At 38.6% G+C, this 20,560-nt stretch overlaps 1 protein-coding gene across 16 annotated transcripts in view; it reads left to right on the top strand.

Annotated features, from left to right (window-relative positions):
- FGGY (FGGY carbohydrate kinase domain containing) overlaps positions 1-20,560 on the top strand; it is a 273,209-nt gene that overhangs the window by 191,138 nt on the left and 61,511 nt on the right. For all 16 annotated transcript variants that reach the window (XM_072343867.1, XM_072343865.1, XM_072343863.1 and 13 more), the window contains 3 exons: positions 6,725-6,840; positions 16,740-16,868; positions 19,115-19,218. In XM_072343867.1, the coding sequence (XP_072199968.1) occupies positions 6,725-6,840; positions 16,740-16,868; positions 19,115-19,218 (349 nt within the window). The remainder of the gene's footprint in view (positions 1-6,724; positions 6,841-16,739; positions 16,869-19,114; positions 19,219-20,560) is intronic.

Raw genomic sequence — 20,560 nt, forward strand, 5'->3', positions numbered from 1 at the left:
TAAAATTACTGTGGCAGAAACAGATTTATTTATGTATACTCTTCTTTTTCCTCTCATATCTGCAGCTTTAGACCATAGTTGTGTATAGGAAGATTTCAGGTATGTTCAGCATGATAGTGTCTGATTAGTGTCTTTCTGCCCATGTCGCTGGACTAAGCCTCAGGATTCAGTTCAGGTCTGACTGACGGTTACTCTTTAACCCCCGGCCAAATCTCTCCATTTCTTTTTCTTCTGTTTGCCATTTTTTCAGGGAATGGATTAATATTTCCAGCCCCACATGCTATGTCTGATTTGTCTAGACAATACATTTTTGTGTCTAGGACTGTGCCTCATTATGTGTTTTTCAACAATGCCGAAGACAATGGGCTTGAATCTTAGTTGGATGTCTGTAATATAAAACAGAATGAAATTAATTAAAAAGAAAAAAAGCAGTCTGCTGACTGCTCGCCTCCCCTTGCCTCATGACGTGGTGAGCCATATGTGGGTGGATAAGATATTCTTATTTTTGTAGTTTTTCATCCAACTCAACATGTTTAGCTAAATGCATCCCTGGTAAGAATCCACTAAATTACTGGATGCACACAGGGGATTAATCTGACTTGCCATGCTGCATTTGGGATGGGTGTTTCCTTTCAGGTCTGATGACATAACTTCTAGGAAAACTGAATTTTACAATCTAATGCTCTGAGGCTTTTAAATAGCTTGTTCCTTAAGAGAAACACCTCTGTTACAAATATGCTGTTACAAATAGTATAAGAAGTGTCTTCTCAATTAATTTAGTGAGATTCATTGTCTCTGGTATGACTTTATTTGACATTTGCAGTGTTTGCTGTGTTTGTTTATATTTACTACAGACAGGCTTCAATAGATTCCAGCAAACAATTACAGACATGTTCATCTTCCCAATCCTGACTATATATCTGTGTGTATACAAACACATGTGTGTGTTATTTCAAACCTCTGGCAAGATGTACAAAGGTTACATTCTTAAGGTGCCTCAGACAACCCAGGCTTTTATTTATGGGGGCTGATCCTTAGAGTCTGAGTGTCACAGTAGTGCTTTCTCCAACCACATGTCATTGAGTTTGAAGTATTTCTGTATAATACAACATCAATCTCATACCTCTCCTGTAGCAGAGAAAACATCCACACTTCATATTTCTCAAGAGACTTCTGAGCCCATTATAGTGGCAATTAGAGGTCATTCTTAGCTCTGGCTGGGGTGGGCAGTTGATAGTGCAATTTAAAGGACATTGCTGATTCTGAATCTTATGCTGCTATGGAGTCTTTGAAAGTGATCCTATTGTTCTGTTGTGTTTTATGTTGTGTTTTTTTTAATGTCAGAGTGGCATCCAGCATTTAAATATAACATGGAATCTTGTCAGGGAGTGGCTGTAATCAGAGGAGATTAATTATAGCTGTGGGTGTAGAAAATTGCAGATGTGTATTGTATTTTTCAGGCAATAAAATCTTTCCCTTTAAGTAAGCAACATATTTGCTTGGAAAATTCTGTAATGTAAAAGCTAGCCAAAACCTCCGAAGCGTTGCAGCATAAACACCAAATACTGCAGTGTAGTTTCAGTTAATTACTTTTCCCACCCTTTGCAGAAGTAATTGATTTATTTTTTTAATATTTAAATTGAAAGACTTTCTTCCCTGCTCGTTGTTACTAAGGGCCATGAGTGGGACTTCATCACAGATTTGTGTATGCTCAGAATCCTGCTTCTGTGTGCTGCATCCTGACAAGAAGGCCCACAGTAATACATCTGTCTGCCTTGAGATGCATCCTCACTGAGGTCCTGGAAAAAAACTGCAAGGAAACAACGTCATAGTTCTGCAAGCAACTGCGTTGTATTTTCTTCTTGGATGCTGTTGGGAACTTCTATGATACTGAGATGAAGTCTGATCTAAAACCTCAGATTCAGAAAAGAAACTCCCATCTCAGTGAGAATGGAACAAAACCTGTTCCCTGTTACAACCCAGTGTATTTCCTCTTCTGATAGAGCGGGTTTTAAATACTAGTGTGATGGCTGGATCAGTTGGTCAGAAATGTGAAGGAATCCCAGTGCCTCCAGGGCTGTGGCGTACCCATTCTCTAAGAGCATAGTTCAGTAGAGTACGGTACTCTTTCATGGGCTGTGCTTTGCCAGGAAGATTTATGGCCTAAGAAGGGAGATGGGCCTGTTTTACATTTCTGAATGAAAGCTATGCCCCTGGTTCAGTGAGGCTTCTGACTTTTCCAGATGTGAGAGAGAACAGAGCTGCTGGGTAGAAGGTCATGAGTGGCATTTTCCATTGAGCTTTAATCTCATTGATTTTTGAGGGGATCTCTGAGCACCATACGAGTTCACAGAGCAACATTAAGGAAAAAATGGAGAGCATACACTACATCTTTGCTGAAACTCCAATACTATCGATGCATATTTAAGGAAAAAGCTGAGCAAAAGATGTAGCAGTAGAAGATCTGAGATTGAAAGAGAAATTATGTTGAAAGTGTAGGGGGAGGTCATACTCAGACATTAATGTGTCTCTGCATTTGTTTCAATGCATCCAGCGTAGAGGTCACAAGCTGTTCTCCATCCTGGTTGCTTTAGTGAATTGGTGGCTTCCACTGAGCTTCCATACAGGTGTATGGAAGGAAGAAGTCTTTCCTACTGAAACTTACCTTTTTGAAACTGAAGTGCTGTTTCCTTCAAAACTCCAAATGGCAGGCGGACTACTTTCTATTAATTAGGATTATAATCAGTGTTATTCAGAGCATGGAAAGGACGTATGCAGTAGAATTTCTGTTGTGAATTAAAATGATATCCTTGCTATCTTTGTTGCAAAGACCTCTTGAATGCAATCCAAACTTGCTTCTCCATCTCTTTTTTTGTATTGGCATGCTTAGCATTACATTAGAAGGCAACCCTTGTCAGGCAGAAAAAATAGCTCTGATCTGCTGTACGAAGACAATGAATTTGGGCAAGCAGGAATTTTATAGGGTCTAGATCATAATAAAAAGTGGTGGAATGTTGTAAATATTCGGAACTTGAGATTTGGATGGGTGGGTAGATGGAACAGTCCCTGATATGTATTGGTTTTTGTACATTAAAGAATGTACAAAATGTACATAAAGCAATTAAAGAGCCGTTGAATAGGTGAAATGAGTAAAATGCAGACAGCACATGTGAAATGGTGCACACCCAGACTTACTTGGCCCTGTGGTTTAAGGCTAATCTACCCAGGCAATCTATAGTAGTGACTGAGTGACAACAGGTGCAGCTCTTCTTACACTGCTGTGAACTCCGCTCACAGCTCTTTGATTCTTTTTTGCAAGCACTTGATGTGGGCAGCATGTCATACATTTTATACATTCCAAGTCTCAATGACTAGATATCATTTTTTTTTTTCTCCTATAACCTGGGAGCTATTCCCCTAAGACAAATTACCCTCTTCCTATTTTCCGAAGTAGCCAGGTATAGCAGGTAGGCAGAGACATTGGTATGACAGATATAACAATGGTGTATATGGGAGTGTTAATCTGGTTGTAGAAGTAGCAGTCTGGTTTTATTTAAAAGATCATGTATTAATGTATATGACATTAGCTACAATGGAGCAGAGAATAATTACATGCTTTCCTATTGCTCCATGATAATGCTTGCTGTATTTCAGGCTCTTGAAGCACCCTAGTTCTGCTGAACATAAAGCTTGGACGGTGGGAGTGTATGTGCCATGTCTTAATTTTTTGTCTGGAACATTTTTGTTTAAAAAAACACAAAACACTTTTTTTGTGACAAAACCTCAAGACTGGGATGCATAATTTGCGAGGACATTGACAGCTTGCTCCAGATGTCAGTCTGTGGAGAAGTTTGTTTGAGCAGAACCTAAGCCCTGGGTTTCAGTTTGAACTCGAAATCTGTTTTAAATTTCAAGTTTGCATAACAAAAGGAAAAATGTTTTGATGTTTTGACAGTTGCACTCCATTGTTTCAGGTCTCCTTCTTGCTTTTAGAACCTCATACAGTTTTCTCAGTTGTTGGTTGTTTGTGGCTTTAAATAAATATGTCCCATAGGCTATAGAAAGTTACTTTATCCTACTGCATGGTATTCCTTTTGGGACCTAGCAGTGCTTGACTGTAGCTTCTGCAGAGCTTAGCTTTGATTACATTCCTCAGCAGGTGCAGTTGGTTCATTAATACAAAGTCTCTCTGTGTGTGACCCAATTTGCAAGGGCATTTTTTCATTGAAGTATCCATATTTTGTGCTTATATTCTTTCAGTACTGATGGTTCCAGCAAAATCAGTTATGTTCATTAGTTTGAATTAGTCTCTAACCTATTTCGATGAATGAAGCAGATGCTTTTCCTTTGGAATCAAGTGCAAAGCTTCTATTCACTTAAAGATGATCATGATGTGAATACTTGCCTTTTAAAGCTGGTAGCTGACTCGTGTTGTAGCGTTGTACCCACCATCTTGAATGGCAGATCGTGTGTGAATACTTCCAAGGTAGGAAGACATCTGGAAGACCACTGCAATTACAGACTATGGACTGAAATGTATTTTGTTGTTGAAGATAGCAAGTATTATCCCAACAATGTACAGACTGATCTGTAAATTATTTTTAGATGCATTTTCATGCAGGTATCCAGGACTGTACAGTGTTTGCCATTTTTCTATGAATCCTTCTGATTTCACTCTCTCTAAGGAGCACAACAAAGTATGAGAAGAATTCTCAGAGGGGGAAGACGATGTGAGCATAGCCCATGTTTATCTACCTTTGAATACCTGAGTTGCTTTGGCTGTGAGTCTGGTCTCCCTGTATCCTTTAGGAGGTTAATGAGGGCAGATGGTTCCTTCCAGACAGCATTTTGGGAGGTATCAGTGTATGCTCAACCAGTGCAGATTCTTGGAACCTCATGTTTTTCTTATGAGGACATACTGAGATTCTGGTCATACAGGACATCAGCGCATCCACAGCCAGTTCTCAGCAAGAGGTGTGCAAGAGCTCAAAATTAGACAGTAAATAGAAGGGATTGTGTAATACGCCACGCTCAGCCAAATCTTTGTAATGAATGTGGCAGTGATTTTTTTTTTCCTAGGGCTCTTGGATGCAAATAGGATCCTATGGTTCTTTGTAGACTAGAACCTCTAAACATAATCACATTCCTGTTGAAAATATGGTTTACATAACATAAAATTTTCCATGTAAAAGTGTTGCTTTTTTCAGTGGGAATATTCTGAGCAGAAAACATTTTGTTCTGAGCAGAAAACAGGGAAATTATTTGTATTTGGAATATGCTTGAAGAAAAGAGCATTCGAATTCACTGTCTGTCATCCTAGCTAAATATGGCCTTTGCTTCTGAGGGGTTCTGTACCATGTCTCCTGAAGTCCTGTGCTGGATGATGCAGCCAGGAAAGGATGATTGCCTGGATTATTACCTATGAACTCAACACCTTTGAACCCAGTGATTCTGATAGTAAAGTAAAGGGAGATTTAGCTTCTATCAGTCTCTTTCTCAGGATCTCTTTGGATCCTGTTTCTCTTTGGATAAGCATAGAGACTCAGAGGGAGCTGCTTTATGAGCTTTGAAAGTGAGAAGCCATGACATCTAGTTGTCATCCTTAGGGCTTTTTTCAGGATGTGGCAGCTGTTCATAACATCATTCTAATTACAAAAACGCATATTCTGTTCTGATGATAATTTGTTATGGTTTGGTATTTACCGTATTGGGGAAAACATGATGCACTATTGTTTCACTCTTTGCATGTATGTTTTCTCCTAATGTCATGAAATGATCTTTCATTGGAGTTCTGTGTCCTAATTTTTCCTTTCAGTAAGAGGTGTGAGCTGATTTGGGGTAAATACCACTATTAATGCCTTTTAGTTTACTGACTTCCCTAGCATGATTCAATACTGATCTGAGGTAGTTCTTAGTGTTCAGACAGAAAGACAGTCTATTAAAATATTACATCTTCTGGAATATACTTTGGGGGGAAATAGGATGTAGGTGTATGGATTGCTTTAGGAGAAATAAAATCCATTTGTGATGCTGTTCTGTCATGAAATTCACCATTATCAGCAATGAGACTGGAAGCAAAACCTTTAATGTTGCGTTTGCTTGCATCATGGCCAGTGCTATTTCAACATTTCACTGAACTGTCATCAGCTTCTACTGAAGTGCAGAGCTGATGACAGTGATACTTAAACACGTGCTGGACAGAAGCTCTGATAGTTCTGTGCAATTTCATTTGAAAATATTCACCTGACAAAGGCATTTTTATATCTGCAAGTACTAAGGCAGTGCCATTTAATTGTCAGTGCATGCATCATCTCCTGCAAGTTGCAGTTCAGCTTGCACATGAGAAATAGGTTTTCTTAGAACATACTTCAAGCAAAACATTTCTACTCAGGTACAGCCTGGAGAAGCAGCAACCTTTCCCTGAGCTGCTTGTTGAAGAGCTGCTGTGTTCGTGCCATAGTAGCTGCACGGCCTGTTAACTGGCTGATTGATGCAATCAAGTGGCTAGATGAGGAGCTGTTTCACAGGAAAGAATATTAAACATAAGGCTTCTTAAAGGTATCTCAAGGCTTACAGTCCAAACAGTAACCAATTAAAAACATTTTTTTTTTATGTTGGCATTGTGCTTGGAACTTTTGACCGGTGATTAAAGAGATGAATTTGTGCAAATGTTTTTAAAGTGACGTGTGTTTGTTCTCATTTTGTGTATGTTGTCTCCTTTCAGGTCCTTATGTACGCTAGTATGCAAGTGGACATACACTTCAGAAGGAGGTTGGGACGACAGTTTCTGGAACATAATTGGCTTGGAAGATTTGGTGAAGGATAAATATGAAAAAATAGGTATGTTGGAGGGGGGGAAATTGCTTATAGCTGCTATTGATTGCAGGTTTGTAACCTATACCCATGTCCCTTATAATAATTTTCAAAAAATGAACTTTTGCTTGTTAGTATCTTCATACTGTTTCTCCACTCTCTTTGAGCCTGAGTTTAATTAGAATGGTAGGCTTGCTAATAGCAATTCCTACAGCAGATATTCATTAAAAGTCCATAATGTTAATATACCAGAAAATTTCCAGGATAACTTTATTAGACTTTCCCTGTTAAGTTAATGGACTTTTAATGGATGTCCTAAGCAGACATGTCATTAACAAGAATATTACCAGACATGAATTAAAATATGCTCGTTCATCAAAGTTAATTATCTGAAATTTCCTTTGATTTTTTTAATGTCTAGTACTTTGAACAAGTTTGTACAGTAGTTAAAGTGCAGCAACATGAAATAGAAATGGCATGGGGAGGACTATAGTGAAATGAAACGTAACGAAATTACAAACTATTCTGATCGTCACAAAATATACTATAGGCTATTTTCAGATATATCAGATAATTGGACCTGAAAACTTCCTTGAATAGATTTCAGCATTTCCCCGTCCCAATGAAAGTGCTTACACAAAGGTATAAAACCTACTGAAGTATAGGGCTTTTACCTCCCTGAGGAGCTAAAAGTGAGTGACAAATGTTGTAAGAATGGTATTCAAACATGTGGCTTTTAGCAAATCTTGCACAGGTTAAACTAAGACTTGCAGTAAATACATGTTATTAGCAGAAAATAGAACATCTCAGCAGCTGATGGTCTTGTGGAATAGTATTTTTAAGGTAAATTATTTATGAACTGTAAGTTAAGGCTTTAATACAATATTTATGCAATACACTTAAAAGGCAGTGCAAAACAATTTACCTCTTTAAGTAACTCAACATACATTTTTCAAGTGATAAAGTAACCGTGAATAAAAAGGTTCTTTTTGTTGTGCTGGAAGCCTCATAAAGTTAATCTATCCATGGCTCAAAATTTGGCAAGATAAAGATAATGAATTTGCAATGTAAGGTTTATAATTTTTTCAAAACACAATGTTTACAGCACAGATCAGTACAAATCACCTTCAGTTGACAGGTGCTTTTTGGAGAAAAAAGGTTTATTTTTGGTTAGCAGGAAAAGCATCTAGTTACTTGGACACTTGTACTGTCTTTCAAAGAAATAGCCATTAGAATGCATGGTTGCATATTGGCTGGAATTGGAGAAACAGAATCTGACCTAGAAAATTACACCAAATCATAGGCTACAACTTGAAGCATCTGAAGAGCTCACACACTGTAATTCTTCAAAACTGACCCTTTTTACATTCTTGGGCTTGGATGTATGGGTATCTTGGATGTATCTAAGCTACTTTTTTGTTTTTAGATAATACTCAACCTCCCCTCGGGTAGAATATATGGTTGTTTCCATGACCATTTTCTGACCTTGTCTTTCCTAAAAAACAAAGATGTTCTATTCATTATATTCAGCTGTGATAAAATCTAGGAGCATTATAGCAAGCTTCATTTACTTATCTATGAAGAAGGAGCTCCCTATATGAGTGTGGAGGTCAGATAATAATTACTCTTTCCTTCCTTCAAGCTAAACTTCTAAGCTGTTCCTGTTAGTCTTTTAGCAGGGACTAGCTTCAGAAGGAGACACAGACAGCAAAACAAACCAACTCACCCCAGCCCCTAAGCTGCCACACCAATCTCAGATCTGTTTTGTATATTGTGGAAGTGGTTTTCTGTCTGCCTCCTGTGTCTTACAGGTGTCACTATTCTTGTGAGAAAGACAGTTATAACATTGTTCCAGTAAAAATTTGCGGGTTTATTTGGTTTATTGAGTGTTAAGTGTTACTTAACTTGCTAAGAACACTCTTAATGAGCTCAGCTTTCCTTTACTTAAATTAATGAGGGCAGTATAGGTCCCTCTACGAGAAAAGTGCCATTAATTGACTGCAGCAGGACTGGTCAAGCTGCAGCTGGAAGAGCCTTGTATTAAGGAAGACCCCTGGCAGCTCCAGAAGTGTCAGCAGTCTTGGTGAGGCAGCATCATCACATAGACCTCCTCCCAAGAGCCCATGGACACTGCACTAAGCACAACAAATTAAGGACCGAGCCCTTGACAATCTCAGTTGAGTCTGTATTTCTAATATTGCTTCAGGGCAGTGTCCCATGAAATGAACAACCTCAGCTCCGATTAACTTCAGCGTGTTATACAAAACGAAAGCTATTTGTTTAAGTAACTCATATGGTCAGCAGTGTGTGCACTTCAGGGAGGTTTATAGTACTGTGCTGTGCCTAACAGAACAGAGTTCTGAGCAGTACATTTAGGTGGCCTACAGATTAAGGAGCTCAACATTGACAGATAACCTAGGTGGGAGTAGGTTGGTGGGAAACTGCACAAGGTCAAAATCTGCTCTTCAAATACAAATATAAACAAGACCCTAATAAGTCCAAAGTAATTCTTATGGAATTTCTCTTTCTGTTCTCCTGTAGAGCTTGCCCATGCTCACATACCTCTGCTCAAGATTTAGTTCAGCTCAAATACAAGGATGTATTTTAATGCCTGCCCATTCTCATTGAAAAGAGGGATAATGATATTTTTCTCCCATATCTGTTCTGAAAGTGCTGGGCTCCAAATCATCATTTCATTCTAAAGAAAGCAAAAATCACAAAGTAAAATCCGCTGAATTTTCTTATTGTAACAAGCATACGTAGTTTAACAGTTGCAAATGGGCAAAAATGTTATTCATTTTTTAATCTGTAATTGAAGTCAGTGTTGTTTCCAATCAGAGGGTGAATAATTATGACTGGAAGGTTTTTGAAGTAGCTTTAACTTTCATGATTCTGAAAATATATATGGAAATTACCCGAGAGAAACTTACTAAATGTACTTACTTTTTTAAAGTTCTGATAAATACACTTTTCAACATCACTTTAAAAGTTCTTGCCCTTTAAGAATATATTTACTGTAATCAAAGTGGTGCTTGTGGTTCCAGGTAGTATGCTTCTTGTAGTTTCAGTTTAATTTAACATATAACCTTCTTGATTATGAATGACCCTCACTTTTGACCTTTAGCATCATCCACAGACCTTTCCCACATCAAAGTGTGGTTCACATATGAAAATTCCCAGGCCTTTGACATTTACATTTCTCAGAGCAGCGTAACCTTTCAGGGGATCCACAGAATAAGTTGGCTGTGTATGCTGTGAATTTACCAATGGCTTTTGTGAAGGTAAAGATTTGTATCTGGAAATAATTCAAAATTTATTGATCTCTTTAATTTGCCCACCAAGAGAGCAGAAGATGGCTTGTATTCAAAACCACTGTGAAAGCCTTGTGTACTACAAGCATTAGCATTTATCTGTTGTGGTGAAAATGCATGACGAGTATCTCTTTGTGGTATTCTGAAACCTAGAAGGACATTAACAATTCCTTTAAAATTTCATGTGCTGTAGACCTCTTAGTGTACTGAAACATATATTCCATTTGGAGGAAAAAGACTGATAAATTTTCACCACAACTCTCTACTTCAGGGGCTACTTAAGGGACCAAATAATGATTTCTTATTGAATGGTAATATTTTATGCTAGGTCTCTTTTTGTTTGAAGATGGCTCAATTTACCTGGGAGAACATTGTGTGTACTGCCCAGCAGGTTTTACTGTTCTCATACGTCGTGTTGAAGGCTGACATTTTGTTTACAGCCCTAGCTCTTTGCCATCTCTTGACCATAACCCTTCCCTTTGTTCCAGGACACTGAGGCCTGGAAGTATGATGGTTTCATGTGCTTATGTTGGCCATTTCTGTGTGTCCTGAAAAGCAACATCTGTTGAACTGGGTGGCTACGCGAATGTTCATTTCTAATGTTCTATAATTTGTATCACTTATTCTTAAATATTAACCTCATACAGTTTAGGACTTCAACAAGATAGCTTTACAATTACAACAACAAGCTTTACAGTATGCAGGGGTTTCAAATGTAGGTAAATGCAGCCTTTTGGTCTTCTAAGCATTCAAACAATTAAGAATATTGCAAGCTTTTTATTCATGAACAGTTATAGAGTTGTATATGCTGTTATCTACTTCCATATACAAAACTAACAGAGATAATGGTGTCTTTTGTCTTCTCCTATTCCCAATCAATTAAAACAGGTAATAATTTTGAACAAAGTTAAAACAATGAATCACAGGATATTTACACTTATCGGTGGAATTTACAAGTGAAGTGGCTTCCAGATATATTTACCTTTTTTCTGGCTTCCTGTCACTTCAAACCATCCAAGAGCAACTGTGAAGGAGGTGAAACTGGCGCAGTGCAAAGCAGTTCAAGGGTTCCTCCTTCCTCAAAGCTTGAGGCATTTTCCATAATCTACAATTCAACAGTAACAAGTTAAAAGTATTTGTTCTTAGGAAAGTGGCATAGTCTTTTTGACTTTCATTCTTCTATTCTTCTTCAGGTTCATCTGCAGGAGGTTGCTCAGGGCTGTGTCTTGAGTTTTGAGTTATTTCCAAGGATGGTGACTCCAATGTCAACCTTTTCCAGTGTGTTGGCCAGCCCTCCTCAATAAAAACATATATTCTTATGATTAAATGTATTTTCCTGTATTTCAGATCGTGGGCTTTGCTACTGTGTGCCACTGAGAGGAGTCTTGTCCTGTAGTAGGAAAGAAATACATTAAGTGGAAATCTATTAATACAAGCTATACAATTGTGTGTGCAGTCTTAATGACATACTGTACCAAACCAGACTCTGATTCCTTGCAGCTTTGAAAGCATAGCAGTAGTCACATTGTCTACATGGATGTTGCTTGCTGGAGACATGATTAGGAATAATGTACTGGTAGGTTTTGGAAATACAAATAATTGGTGTATTGAAATTACTGATTGAAAGCAAAGTGGGAGGTCAGGTGGCTGAATTTAAATGCGAACATGTTACGTCTAGGTACTTAGGAAGACATCTAAATACATGTACTGTATACCTACATGCATGTCAGCTTAATGAGTAGTGAACCATGCATTCCAAAGGATATTCATTCTGCACTATTTCACTGAAATCTGGAGATGAAAACTTAGTCATGTCCATCAGCATACATGCCCACTGATCAAACAATGCAGAATGTTTATTCTTTTGACCTTTAACCAAGAAAGCTTTTCATTTCTTCATGAAGTCGCTCTCTTTCATTTGGACAAGAAGGAAATGGTATTTATTGAAGTAGGCTTCTATGGTCTGCAAACCAAACTTCAGCTTAATGAATCAAGATCTGCCTGCACTTAGGCTGCTTTTGCCAGTATTTAGCAATCTAACATGTCTGCCTTAAGTAATTATGTGTTAGGTAGTTGAGATGTAGTTCAGCCAGAAGCATAAGCTGTGTGGAAGGGTGGGATGGAAAGAACCCAAATGAGATTTGCCTAAAGCTACTGTGGCAGCTCACATAGACAGAGATGAATTTTGAACTGAAGAAAGCCCAAGTGATTTTGTTTAACCAAGTGGTTTTCTCACTTTTAAATAAGCTGCCCTGTAGTAATTTGTTTTGATTTTTCCTGAAAGAAAACTCTCAAGTTTTCAGCTACCAACTGAGAAATGTTATGGAGGATGTTTCCATAGTTAAAAAATTTAATCTGACCATTTCTAACACCCTTTATTAACCACCATACCTTTAGTCCTAAGAAATACTGAATACAATTTTCTCATCAACCTATGTTTCCTGCTATGTTATTCTCTGAATGTCTGCCCCTTCTGCTCACAGCTTCATTGTGTTAAGTGCATTCATCAGTAAAATATGATTGTTGTATGTAATAGTAACTTATTTTATGTGAGGTGGGGTTTTGATGGCATAACAGTAGAATTCTATTATGCAGATTCTTTGTGTATCCCAGAATTCTGGCATTCTGCGATTAGTATATAAAGCAAAGTCTGGAAATTGACTGCAAACATTGTAATGAACTCACCACATAAATGGGCTATTCCAAGCATTAGCAAGTCTTTGGAGAAAATGCTCCACAAAGCTTATAATGCTGTGGCTCAGAGGGGGAGAAAGAACACTTGTGTATCTTATTGCTTGAATTACTCGAATGGACAGTGCATCTTTCTACTAAGGCCCAGAGAACTGGTGTGTGCCCCATCCCTAGAGGTGCTCAAGGCCAGGCAGACTGGGACTGTGGGCAGCCTGAACTAGTGGGTGGCAGTGCTGCCCATGGGGAGAGGTTGAAGCTGAGTGGTCTTTATGGTCCCTTCCAACCTAAATCATTCTGTGATTTAAAAAGCTTTTAAATTGACCTGTTTTAGGGAGGTGTCTATGAAATAGAGACAGAATGTATCCTTTGTTGTGTTTCTTTCTGAGGCTGCTGTGATTTCAACAAGGGATTGTTGTATCCCTTCAAATTTGCATGTGTCAAGTTAGTGAAGAAAAGGAACACCCCCTTTTCCCATTTTCTTCTGTATTTTTATGCACTTATATAGCCAAATTTAATTGCATATGCAGCGCAATCACGTTCTGCATGATGGATGAAAGGCTGTTCTCAAGTGGGTGAGTATGTCGTAGCTGAGTTAGCTGGCCCCCTGCTTTTGTTGTTTTAAAAGGTTGATGTACTAAAAAACCTAGTTCTGTAAAATATTAGCAAGGCTGTAGAGTGAATTGTGATCACTGAAATTGACTGAAGATGTATTGTCTGCCTTGTGTGTTACGTCTGGTAAATAGCTGGTTGCTGTGGTGACTGCCTGAAAGGTAGAGGGTCATTGGTACCACATAAATTCTTTAAACAAAACCTGATCATAGCAAGTTCTAACATTAGTCTTCAAAAAAGGATTAAAGAGGAGGAAGAGATTCAGACAGCTTTTTCCTTTTGTAAACTTGCTGCTTTATAGGGGAAAAATAGCTAGAAATAATGTCTCATACAAAATGAAAAGGCTGTGGATTAAGGCATTGCCTTAGCGAAACAGCTGTATGGATGTGAAACAGAGTTCTCCAGCTTCAGCCATTATGGGTTTGTTTGGTTAGGTCTAATTTTGGAAGTCGTTATAGCAAAGGTAAATGACTTGCACAGGAGACTACTGTAAACAAAGGACTCGATACGTTTACTTTGGCAGGAGGCTTGGGAAGACTCGGTCCTTTCAGTGCCTCTTTTATACAGCCTGTGTAATACTCTCACTGACTGCCTGTGTATGCGGGCCGGCTCATTTCCCTTCCTCTCTGGCAGCTTCTTTTCCCTGACAGGTAGGATTTAAGGGTAGCAGCACCTGCTGTTGAGTTCCTGGTGAGTAGCAGTGCAATGGCTTTGTTCTTAGAGTAGCTCTCCCTTGACTGCAAGAACCGCTGCATTTTGCTCAAGTAAGAATCTCCCTTCTCTGCCAGACAAGTTCTGGTGTACAATCTGTTTCAAATACTTTGCTTTTCCGTTGTGGCTCCTCTTTGTATTTTTGCATCTTTTACCTTATCTTTTAATAGCTTTACAGCTACAGACTGTAGGCATACTGATGCTTAGCTGAGTTTTCTACTTTTCCAGTGAGGATTAAAGCATGGGAATAATAATTCCCTTCCTAGGTCTGTGCCCATTCCACACCTACTTACTCACTCTTGTGTGGGTGGGAAAGCAACTCCTGTGATGACAGTGGCCACATGGAGCCTGCTTTTGCTCTTTTATAAAGCTCCTTAAGCACAAATCGTGTGCACAAAGCAGAACATTGACTGATTTTTAAAACTGAAAGGATGAAGTAGAAGGTCAGAGTCTGCTGATTTCCCTGATTGCTGGGTGACACTGGAGGCTCCCCTTTGCGCTCCATGTAAGGGGGACTGTGCCTGTAAAGATGCTTTATTTCAGGTTATTTTCATCTTGCTATATATATACATATACATATACACACACATCTGTATGCTTTCAGATCATGCAGTTGATTCTGAAGAAAAAGATGTGGTTTTAGCTGCATGAACTCTTTTGAACTTCCTTCCACCTGCAGGTCTTTGAATGTCAGGTGAAACATGCAACTTTTGTTTTACTTGTATTACTTTCTGATGTCCTAAGAAACCAGAAGGTGACCAAAAACTTATCTTAAAGAGTAAGCATCCTGCTTTCAAATCTTACTATTGGGAAATAATCACAAAGACATACATCTCTTGTAAAAGCTAGCACAGTGAGTAAGAATTAATAAAATGTAGACTTTTTGTATGAGAAGATGACAAGTTGTTATCACATTCTTCTGTATAAGTGGAGAGCTGGAAACAATGACTTGTGGTTACTGCCCTTAATGTTTGACTCTAAACCTAAGGGCAAGCCAGAAGTTTTGGATATGACTGATTTGTTGTAAATTTCCAGTGCAAAATCCAATCCAGCATTTCAGAGGCAGAGGTGCGGCTTCAGCTGTATAGAAACTCTTGGAGAAATGAACTTCAAGAAATTTGTATGCTATCTAATTACCAAGTGCCCCATGCATTGCTTCAATCAGGATGTGGCTGCCTTCTATAAAGTGAAGAATCAGCATAGTTTGCAGCCAAGCCTAAGATCATCTACCACTGTGATATATAAAACCAAAGACCCATTTTCCACTTGTGAATTTAATACTATAACCTTTTCATCAAGCAGCAATATAGCATAACTATTTCTAGAATGTAATACTCATGGGCATTAGTGTATTCCTGTCAATTTACAATATGCTGTTCCTCTTAATTAGTCTCTATTGTGGACAATAGTTTGCACCCTTTCTACACATTGAAATGCTTGATAGGTGTAACATTCTCAACTGAATCAACTGTGAAAATAGGCTTTTCTTTTTCGGAATGAAGTGTTGTCAATTCTGCCCTGCGGATTTGCAGAACTGAGTAACACTACTGATACGTACTATTAAATGAGCACACAGTCTCTATCGTAAAGGCATGGATTGGCAGGGAGGTATTTGAGATTGCCTGCTATGCCTCACTGCCTCTCACCCACCAAATCTGTAGGCAAACAGAGATGTGTGTGTGATTCCAGGAGCTTTCAGTCATCTCTTTAGGTTTGGTGAGGCCTGGATGCCAGGCAGGAGGCTGCATCCCTCGGTTCTGAGTTTCCTGAATCTTTGTTTCTTTTAAGCTTTGAACAGTCTCTGTCACTGTGGTTTAATTATTGAAACAATACCTTATGTTTTAGCTAGAAAAAGCATAAATGTGCATTATGGTAGTGGAGACCAGTGCAGGTGGGACCTGTCACAGGTGACAAGCCTGAGAGATGAGAGTTGCACTGGTCATGTTTGGGGTGGCCATGACATTCTTCATACCTCCAATGAAGACTCAAAAGTGGATGGTTAGGACTATGAGAAAGTACAGCTGCAACAGTGCAGCAATTTGCTGGTTTCTCTTTCAGAGTTTCTGGTAGTGTAGCCAACTTATTGTTAGTGGAAGCTCTTAGAAATGATGGAGATGGAGGGAGGGAGAGTGGGAAAGGGAAGGTTATTGTTTTTTGTTGTTTTTTTTTAACGGGATCAGCTTTCAGTGGTGAGCATGGCCTGAGCTGAATCTCATTCCTGTATACAGGGAATGGCTGCAGGCAGTTTATGTAGCAACTACCACAAGAACGTGGAATTTCAGCACAAGTATTTCATATCTCTTGGAAAGCTGCCGAGCAAAATCTAATTGCTTGTGGTGAGATCTCTCTGCGGCTAGACAGGGCATTGAATGCTTTTGAACTTTTAAATTACTGTGGAGCAGCCTGATCTAGCATGGTTGTGTTTAACATACAGATACGTAATGAGAGATAGTTCTTAATCAGATAGAGTTCTTTGATGCGCTTTTTAGTGTTACATATACCACCTAACTTCAGGGAGAGGAAGGGTGTTCTTGTAATAACATACATGTTTGTTATTCTGTTTAGTAAATTCACAGGTGTGTGGTTTTTCTTGTGTCTGCCCAGGAAACCACGTCTTGTCTCCTGGAGAATCTGTTGGAAAAGGTCTAACGCCAGAAGCTGCAAAAGAACTCGGTCTCCCCGAAGGGGTTGCAGTAGCAGCATCTCTCATTGATGCACACGCTGGAGGACTAGGTACTCAGTCACATATTTACTATTCTGGGAAACAGGAATGTATTGAATTAATTTTTAGCTCATTTTGCATAGCCAGTTTTATATCCAGCAGCTTGCTCAGATGCTTTTCCTATTAAGTAGCATAACTAAAATAATAAATTCAAACAAACAACAAACAGCAAGTATCAGCATTGAATTTCTGTTTATAGAAAGGCCCTTAGTTATTGCTGCGTATTTCTTAGCAGCTGGACTTCCAAATTCTGCATGAACTTCTGTCAAGCTCCACTTTGAATTCCTGAGCTGCAACACCATTGGGCTGGCAAGCCAACATCTATTGCTCAAAATTTGGGAGATGAGCAAAAAAATTGAAAATTTTCAATTCCAAGCAAGAAGTCTTATGTCTAAGTTGGTTTTCCATCCTTGTTTTAGGAGATATTCATCCTTTAAGTACTGCAGTGGGTTCTTTTTCATGGATGTTTAAGCCAGCAGAGTGCTGGGTATGTACCAACAACGGTGCTTTTGGTCTAGGAGTAAGATTAGGTAAATACTGTGCATATAAACTGGCAAACAAGAGTAAGGAGGGAGGTGCCTGTAAGAGGCGATCCCCATCTGAGGCTTTCAGCTTTTTTCCACAACTGGAGTGTGGAAGGCCTAATATTAGTGTTGTTTTTTTCTTTTCCAGAACAACATTCTGATGTGCTCAGTTTCAGGTACATTGAAATATGTTTGTGAGGCTCAGCTCTTTCATTTTCTTACTATACTGTTTAGCTTTATCTAAATAGAGTAAAAAGCAAAGCGATTCAGTGTAACTTTTTCAGCAGGAAATGGAAGTTTTTGAGTTTGATAGGTTAGAAAATAAATCTTACCTCAGGAAGTTTTGGTGTTTTTGAACCTGTGCTACCCATTATCCAAAACTCTTAGTACGAACTAATGCATGCCTGAGCTGAGCAGTGAAAAATAATGCATAAGTAGAATGTTTTTAGTTTTCTGCTGCTCCCTACAAATAAGCCCCATGTGTGACAACTATGCTTCTATGTGGTCACAAGCCAACTAGGATGAAGGGATATGAAGATATATCTTTGAAGACACTGAATTTTTTGCCCTTAATTTTCTGATTATTTAAGTAACTTTCAACCGTAATACTGTAATAACCATGGCAACCATGATAAGAGAAAACCCAGCAGACAGATTGCTAACAGAATCTTGCAGTTGTGACCTAAACAAGAGGGTGGTAAGGAAATGTAGCATACTAACCACAACACTTGGCATCATTCACTACGTAAAATCTTTGGTTTTGAAAATACAAACTATCCATCAGATGTTTTTGTTATCCTTCTGCAGCACAGAGAAATAGTATTATTTAGTTATGTTGGTAGGATTGCCAAGCCAGTCACCAGACTGCACACTGATCTATTAAAAAATAATGGTCAAGAGGAAGAAGACCAACAAAAAACATGGCTTGTTATGTTGCTGCAATGCCGTGCAAGCAAGAATTCAACGTAAAAAGAGAAGGAGAGGGCAGAATTTCCATTTCAGCCTGCCCTTAACTGATTCGGGCATAATAAGACACATGGTGAAGCTTCACTGCAGATCTCCCCATTCTGTAAGCAATATCCTGGCACTTCTCTGGCATCCCCCAGCATAAATTTCTGCTGTAAGCCTTGTGCTTGCTGTATTTGTCCTCCTTTCTGTGCTGTCCTGCATGTAGAAGCTTCATATAGAAAGTTACAGCCAAGCACGGCTCCTCATAGGGAAGCACTAATCTGTTCTCCTGTAGATGGTTGTGTCTGACACAGACAGCAGCAGCAGCCAATACAACAGGGCTGGCAGCCTTCCAGTCTGCTGCCAAGTTCTCCCTTTTACCAACTCATCCCCTGACAAAACACATCAAACAGTGTTTGTGTGATAAACTGTCAACAAATAAACATACCTACTCTGGTGCCTTTCCTATCAGGGCATCTTTTTTTTTCTTTCTTTGTACGTTAGCATAACTTAAGGGAATGAAGGTCAGGTTGTAGTTGATACAGCGCTTAAAGATCATGATGATAAACATGGACAAGAAGACATCATGTGTCCTCATGCATCTGTAATAAAAAAGCAATATTTTATCAGAGTTATTTTATAGCTTTGTTTATTGAGAAAGTAGAATTTTATGATTTGTGGTAGTGGTGTGAGATATTTGGCAATTATTTGTGCATGGAAAAGCACTGCTTTGTGAGGGTTGGCTTGCTCTTCACTAAAATAGCACTTTGATTTTATTTTAATAGGAGTAATTGGAGCAGATGTGAGAGGATATAACCTGCCATGTGAAAACCAGCCAATTACATCACGAGTTGCTCTGATCTGTGGAACATCTTCGTGCCACATGGGGGTAGGTTGTATGTATAGTCCTAATTTGTACAAAACATAGTAACTTATGTGTTTGGAGGGAAAAGTGACCTTTGTGCCTCTCATCCTTTGCCTGGATTTTTTATTTTTACAGTTAACTCTGTCTTTACCTTTGGTTATTAATTATATATTACCATGCATTTGCTATTAAGCAACAGCTTTAATAGTAGTAGAAATCAATACTGAAAAATGACATGAAATGTAGAAACCACGATGCTAGAGTGGCTTAAAGAGGAGGCTGAAATCTGAGCCAGACTCTGAGCTTGAGTTATCTGTGACAAGCTTGTCACTAATGTGTTACAGAATGGTGTCTTTGGAGAAGGAATGCATGTCTCCAGTCATAGCCCTTTTCCGCCACCACTTCTCTTAATCAATATAAATCATCCAACCTCTGTAAGTTGCCATGATCTGTGGAATTATGATCTGTATCGTGACTAAAAAGAAAGAAAAACCTTGATAAGCAATTTTTGCTTCGCTAATTTTTCTCGGTGAATTAATACGAAAGCTTTTTCTGAAATTGCAATTAAAATTTAGTGTCTGCTTTTGAAATTTATACCTTTTTAAAATGTATGAGCCTGAAAGCATTCCATTTAGATAAGTACCCTTTTCTGCCACATTTTTTATTTAAAACTCATTTCACTCTTAAATTTAGACTGATTATTGACTTGTTTTTTTTTTACTAAATGAGCAAATGGCAGAGGGAGTGCTATTGAATTTAGAGAGGACTAACGTGCTTTGTGGGGAGAGATTCCAGTCGAGAAAAAGAAAGGAAGCAGATAATAAAGCATCGGGTTTAGCAGAATATATAAGTTGCCTTTGTAGTAACAGCATGCATTAAGGTGTTCTTGTCACATGGATTGTAGTGAAGCAAAGCATTTAAGCACGATTAAATTTAAAGATGTAAATAATCCCAGTATTGTGAAGCAGAGCATTTAACAAGAGCTTAGATGCTCTAAAACAATGGGAATATATTTGGATTCCTTCCTAAGCTGTAGATTTGAACATCTAGTTTGCTGTTATTAGCTTACTGTGTCTCTGAAAAAGCACATTGGTGTCTATGTCAATTGAAGTGCTGGAATGACACCCTGCAAGCCCTTCCAAGCCTGCCCTTACTTTTACTGCTTGCAGTTCATTTGGTGAAGGTTCTTCAGGAAAAGCCGTTTGCGTGAACTCTTCCTAACCTGCTTCATTTAGCTGAGCTAGTTTAAATCATTAAAATAAGCTGGGTTAATAGATACATAATACCGGGGCTAAAATGAGCTAAGGATCTCTCAGTCAGTTTCCCCAGAAGGTCTGAGGGCAATGTTGAAGAGCTGGAAACGAGC

The sequence above is a fragment of the Excalfactoria chinensis genome, chromosome 8 (assembly GCF_039878825.1).
Source record: "Excalfactoria chinensis isolate bCotChi1 chromosome 8, bCotChi1.hap2, whole genome shotgun sequence".
Taxonomy (NCBI): domain Eukaryota; kingdom Metazoa; phylum Chordata; class Aves; order Galliformes; family Phasianidae; genus Excalfactoria; species Excalfactoria chinensis.